Source organism: Vanessa tameamea, chromosome 14, assembly GCF_037043105.1.
Source record: "Vanessa tameamea isolate UH-Manoa-2023 chromosome 14, ilVanTame1 primary haplotype, whole genome shotgun sequence".
NCBI lineage: Eukaryota > Metazoa > Arthropoda > Insecta > Lepidoptera > Nymphalidae > Vanessa > Vanessa tameamea.
In genome coordinates this window covers 12,176,794-12,182,798 of record NC_087322.1, presented here as the reverse complement: position 1 = coordinate 12,182,798, position 6,005 = coordinate 12,176,794, and the positions used below count along the sequence as shown (strand labels likewise).

The 6,005-nt window shown below is 31.0% G+C and overlaps 2 protein-coding genes across 2 annotated transcripts in view; one reads left to right on the top strand and one right to left on the bottom strand.

The window, feature by feature from the left end:
• Window positions 1-6,005, top strand: part of LOC113395993 (myogenesis-regulating glycosidase) — a 312,246-nt gene that overhangs the window by 90,859 nt on the left and 215,382 nt on the right. The window lies entirely within an intron of this gene.
• On the bottom strand, window positions 3,275-4,589 carry LOC113395996 (cytochrome P450 6k1-like). Its single transcript, XM_026633762.2, has 3 exons — window positions 4,518-4,589; window positions 4,100-4,348; window positions 3,275-3,496 (listed from the first exon to the last, which is right to left on the bottom strand). Exons 2-3 carry the CDS (start codon window positions 4,323-4,325, stop codon window positions 3,324-3,326), a joined length of 399 nt encoding a protein of 132 aa, XP_026489547.2. The 5' UTR covers window positions 4,326-4,348; window positions 4,518-4,589; the 3' UTR covers window positions 3,275-3,323.

Genomic DNA, 6,005 nt, shown 5'->3' with positions numbered 1-6,005 from the left:
ATATCATATCAAAATAAAAAAATACATTTCAAAATTATCTTGGCAAAAGTTCTACTATTTACAGGTAGTCTCACCATGTATTGACACATTGCACAATATGTGTTAAGAATATATGTAAATTAAACATAATCAATGATTAGAAATACGAATTATAATACATTTTTAACTAAATTAGAAATGTGCACAAATAAAATTCTTTATTTTTCGATTGAACTGAGGGCGGCTATAAAATAATAAATTGTTAACAAAATTTAATAACTTAAGAGTTTCTTTCGCCGGTTCTTCTCAGGTCAGAGGTTGTTACTTCAAAAACGGTCGTACTTTTTCAACAATCAGGGACTTGTACAAAATAAACCACTAGACTTAACTTTGACATGTCTTTTTGATATTCATATGTTTCATCACTATCAAAAACTTCTCATTCATTACCTTCATAGTCTTATCACGAATTTATGATGAATCATTAAAAAGGAAAATCACAACAATACCACGTGAAGCTGTCAAAATGTTAATAAATAATTAAGATTTAAACTTCATACCTAATTAGGTCGACTTTGGATTCATCTAGAACTTTGTCAATAAAAAGTTTTTAGGATGATGAAACGACTCTATAAACGAAGATCTCACTGCCACTGAGACACAACCTTAAACTTGAATGATGTTCGAATATTATATATTTATATATCTTGTGTAATATTTTTAATGGAAGTTGACCTTACTTTGTACTGTTTATCATTAACATGCAGTCACGTATTGTTATCGAATCACAATAACCTAAACATTTTAATCCATATATAATGTTCTTTGACTTAAGTTTTTTATTTGTGATATGTGGAGGCAGACTAGCAAATTTGCTTTTGGTGGTAAGTGATTACCGCTACCCGTAGACTTTGGTCCTTTACAAATATTAACTGTTCCCCATATCACCACTGTGTCACCTTTGGAGCATAACTCCTTTCGAGTGACATCCTTTACGATATTTAGTATCCCTGATACTCGTCTCTTATACACTCTTCGAAGCTGCTTTGATATCCTTATTACATAGTATAAAACAAAGTCGCTTACCGCTGTCCGTCCCTATGTATGCTTAGATCTTTAAAATTACATAAAGGATTTTGATGCGGTTTTGTTTTATAGATAGATTGATTCAAGAGAAAGGTTTATATGTATAATACATGCACAATATAGTTGAGCAACAGTGATAATTTTAGAGGTTTCTGAAGTAATGACGTAAATAAACACATTTTTTGCACTTACATAACGAAAAATAATTTTGAAAAAGATTTTTGTATATATATATTTTTTTGTTCATATGTATATCTAAGTTTTAAATTAATTTATAATTATTCGTAATCACGAAACTGACCATCGCTGAACCTGACCCGCATTAACGAGAACATAAAGATTATGCTAAAGTAAATATTCACACGCCAAGTTATTTAGAGCATTTTTGTTATGACTTATACTATCAATAAAATTAAAAATAAAATAAGTATTTTTCTAGTAATAATAACAAATACAAATATTTCTTAAAACTATGAGTATTTACAAAATACATATATATCACCGTATAATTGTAAAAACAGTTAGACTATATATTATATCTAGTTCACAGTTTACATGTTAACGCTTTATTTTAGGTGAGATTATAAGGTATCGAAGGAAATTTTAGTTATATTATAAAACTCTAACGAAACTCTTTTCTTTATTTCTTTAATGTAAATCGGACATAATCATCAAATCGTCCGAGCAATGAGTGAGTTACGTCAATCGCTTTCTTTTTTCCCTTTTTTATAAAATAAATTGCGAGGTTACTCAAAGGCAGCTATGCATAAAACAACATAATTATACCCTATTCAAGTTAGGTTGATCTTTTTGACAGACGGGCTAGTGATGAGAGTGAGTGTGAGAAACAGAAAATATATTGTATATAACAGTCAATGGAACGATGGAATGCGTAATTCAAATTAGAATTCAATTTTTTTTTTAAACTTATTTTTCTAAAAGGAGTTATACCAACTAAAGAGACTCCAACCAAAAGGACCCCCGAGGAGTTCGTAACAATAACTTAACAATTATTTTTAATAAGGATTTTTGTATTTTTTTTTTATTAGGGACAACTTACGATCATTGTACAAGCGTCTATTGTTTTCAGTGTTTCTATTTAAATTTTACTTTGAAGCAAGAATATATAACAGAAAAAGTCTTAAAATTTCTTTACGAACTTTTGTATTACGTATATGTATTTTTTAAAATATTTTTACAATTTTTAAAATCATTACCACTAAGAAAATAATATGTTCGTCATTGCAAAGTTATGTCGATCAGAAAAATTTACACCTGTCAAAATAATCAAGCTACTTTGTATATATACTTTTAAGAGGAATTCGATCGCGTCCTTTAATACGTTTCACTGTAAGTTAATTCACCGTTCATATTTTAGCGTCTTTCACAATTTTTTGTTGTAATATATTTCATATGTTACATTATTATATAGATATCATATTGGTTTTAGTATTAAAGTAGCCGTTCAGGTAGATATTATTAGTTTTGTTGGTTTTCAATTTGAAAAATCTATTGTCGCTAGAGACAAAACCAGTACGTATGCGGTGACGACAAAACTTGCACCACATATTACTAAGTTTTTTATTTATTTTACTCCATCTGTACGTATCGGTTTTATTTAATAATAATAAAAATACTTCAATATTAATCAATTTCAATGTTTCAATACTGATGCACGACGACCACGTTTAATAGTAAGAAATATATGCATCTATTGATAAATTGACATCTGTTTTGATAGTTCTTCTTTTATTGATCAGGTTACATAGCAAAACTAGAGCTATGCCTAAATATAGTAAGTAAGTGACTAGCTAATATGTAATATAGCTCTTATAAACAGTAGTTTAAATCAAAATTGTAAAATAAAACTAGAAATCTACATTGTATTTATTACGTTTGGCCATTGTGAGCCAATTTTAGTAGTTGTTGTTGTACCGAATATACTTTGAGGAATCTATCATAGAGTATTATTCGCATTGAATATAAAAACTATATCACTTATTTACCACTAGAAGGCTTCGATTAAGGTGCACGTACTCTGTAGCAACGATCTGACTATTTATACCACTTTTTATACTCTGTGATTAGCGGTGCATTGACGTTGTAGTGAAATTTTTGCGCTTCCTTCAGGGACCACTACCCATCTGGATGATGGTAAATAGTTACTATATTCGGCTGCCTTTATTAAGTAAATAAAACAAAGTCAAAATTTGTATTAATTACATATTTAATTGAATGCTACAATTATACAGATTGTGTTATTTTCTTGGAATAAATTCGACGTTCAGCGTTTCTCCTGGCAGTAACAACAGTCCACAGTTATCCATCTTAATATCTGCAGGCTTAGGCATGTTCGGACAAGATTTGATCTTGTAATTAAGTAACACCGACGTCAGACCGAATTGTATCGTCATATAAGCAAATCTCTTGCCTGAAATATAAAAATATATATATTTATTAAACGAATTCAGGATAATAATTCTCGTAAATTTACAAAAGAATAAATATGAGAGTATGTCCATCGTGAAATTCAACATTTCTGAGAATAGAGTGTTGTTGGTAACATTTTTATTTAGTCGTATTTTATTTCGTCTTTCATAATACATAATAGTTTATTAATCAAGGTAGTTCTAAAAAATGTGTATTAGTTGTGTGTGTGCGTATGTGTGCGCATGTGCACTCTCATTCTTTATTATAATATATTTATTATATCCAATACGAATGGTAAATGTTTCTACTACTTCAGGTAACTAGTTTTGAATCAACTAGAACAATGGTGATGCTTCTACAAAAAATCCAACACGATTAAAATTCACGGTAGATTCAACATTCCTCTCGATCGTGTTTAATTTTTTAAATATATTTTAACAGGACAGTTAGAAGTTCTCGTAAAAGCTCGCTTAAATTAAGTTTATTTTGATTTTAATTTAAATCTATCTATTACAATTTAAACGAGCAACTTGATGTTACTAATTTTATGTCCTTACCTAAATATTTTTTTACAAAAAATGATATGAAAAATATATATTCTTACCAATGCAGCCTCTTGGACCCTCTCCAAACGGTAGGTATGAGTATGGCTCGATCTTAGATCTGTTTTCTGGTAAAAATCTGTCCGGATCAAACTTGTGAGGTTCAGGGAAGTATTCAGGGTCATGATGCATTCCAATACTGTTGATAAACACAACCGTACCAGCCTCTATAGTTAACTTATCATCTATGCTGTAGTCTTTCGCGGCTACTCTGTCGAGCCAGCCCATTGTTGGATATTTTCGAAGACCTTCTGTGAAAGTTTGGTTAAAATAAATTTGGTTAATAAGGCAAATGGGCCTGATAGAAAGTCACCGCCAACCGTTCCTTAGATTGTCAATGCGATCAGCAATCATCAATCATCAAGATTGAACTGTACTGGTTGTCATTGGTAGCTTTAATAGATTTGTTTTAAATGATACCTTTAATAACACAATTGAGGTCTGTTAAATTTGAAAGTACGTTAGCATCGAATTTCTCGCTTCCGTTTTGTTGTGCGGAATGAAATTGATGTGTGGAATGTACCTACCAAGACTGGCTTGTACAAAGCCAAAGAAAACTACTATTACAAACATCTAAAGCCTTTGATGTGTGACTTTTAATATATCCTCAATTACAAATTTCATACCAAATATTAAAATTAAATTGGGTAATTTTTTTTTTTTTTATATTAGGGGTGGCAAACTACCAGGAGGCTCATCTGATGGAAAGTGACTACCACCGCCCATGGACATCTGCAACACCAAATACTAACAAATATGAGCGGTACTAACATCAGCGGCCGGATGTCACTTGACCTTGAACGATTTATTTGCAGTCATTAGTCTTTCATTATCTAAAAAGTAATTTTACTCTAATTATCGAGTCTGATGCGTAACAACGCAAACTAATGAACATTATTTTTAGACTTAGTATTTATTTTTACTTGTAAAAAATTACATCTAAACATTTTGAAGGCTGAGATTTTGGAATCTAGAATGGTCGGAAAAAAATTATGAGTTCAATTATTATGATTGTCTTAGCTTGGTATATTGAGATCTTTCATAGAAACGATACATCTAAAATTTATTACAGATCCGTATAAATTACTTTTACCTGTAATATGGGACCATAAGCCAGCTCTTATGTAATAAACGTTAGAGCAGTCGCTGAAGTTTCAAATCCACCGAGTAAGAAGAAATTTTGACTTGAAAGACTTGAGAAATTATAAGATCATCTGAATAACCTGAAATCAGAAGAAATTAAGATAAATGTCTCATCTTGTAAATGTCCCAATACTGGGCTAAGACCTCCTATCCTCTCACGGGTCTATAATGTGTAGCTAATCTCATCCTTCACAGACATGTTTTCCTTCGATGTTTTCCTTCACCGCTGTGCACGAGAGGAATTATAAATCAGAATCACCCGTTAAGATTCACGTCTCCTAACCTCTGAGCCATCACGTCTCGACTGGAAATGACTGTACAATTCCCTAATTCCACGCAACTGTACACATTATCTTCCAAACTATTAAGGTTAGGAGACTTATTGCTACTGAAACAAAACAAAAGGCCATTGCTGTATAATCGATTTAACAGATTCAGATTTTATCTATTACAAACAAACAAATGTTTGTTCATAATATTTTTATGTACTTAAATATCATTTAAAATACTTCTGCCATAATTACTTAAACTTCAATAACATTGGACTTTCATACAAACTACCATCCCCTGTTTTAACCTCTAAAGGGGGGTGATTTCTAAAGATACATTATTAGTGCACCTCCACACCATCTATAGAGCATACATTTCAAGTTCTTACTTCAGTGACATCGGTCTTTCATACAGACTTCCAATCCACGTTTTACCCCCCTTAGGGGTAGTGTTTCGTCAAATCCGTTCTTAGCGGATGTTTATACCCTATGAGGA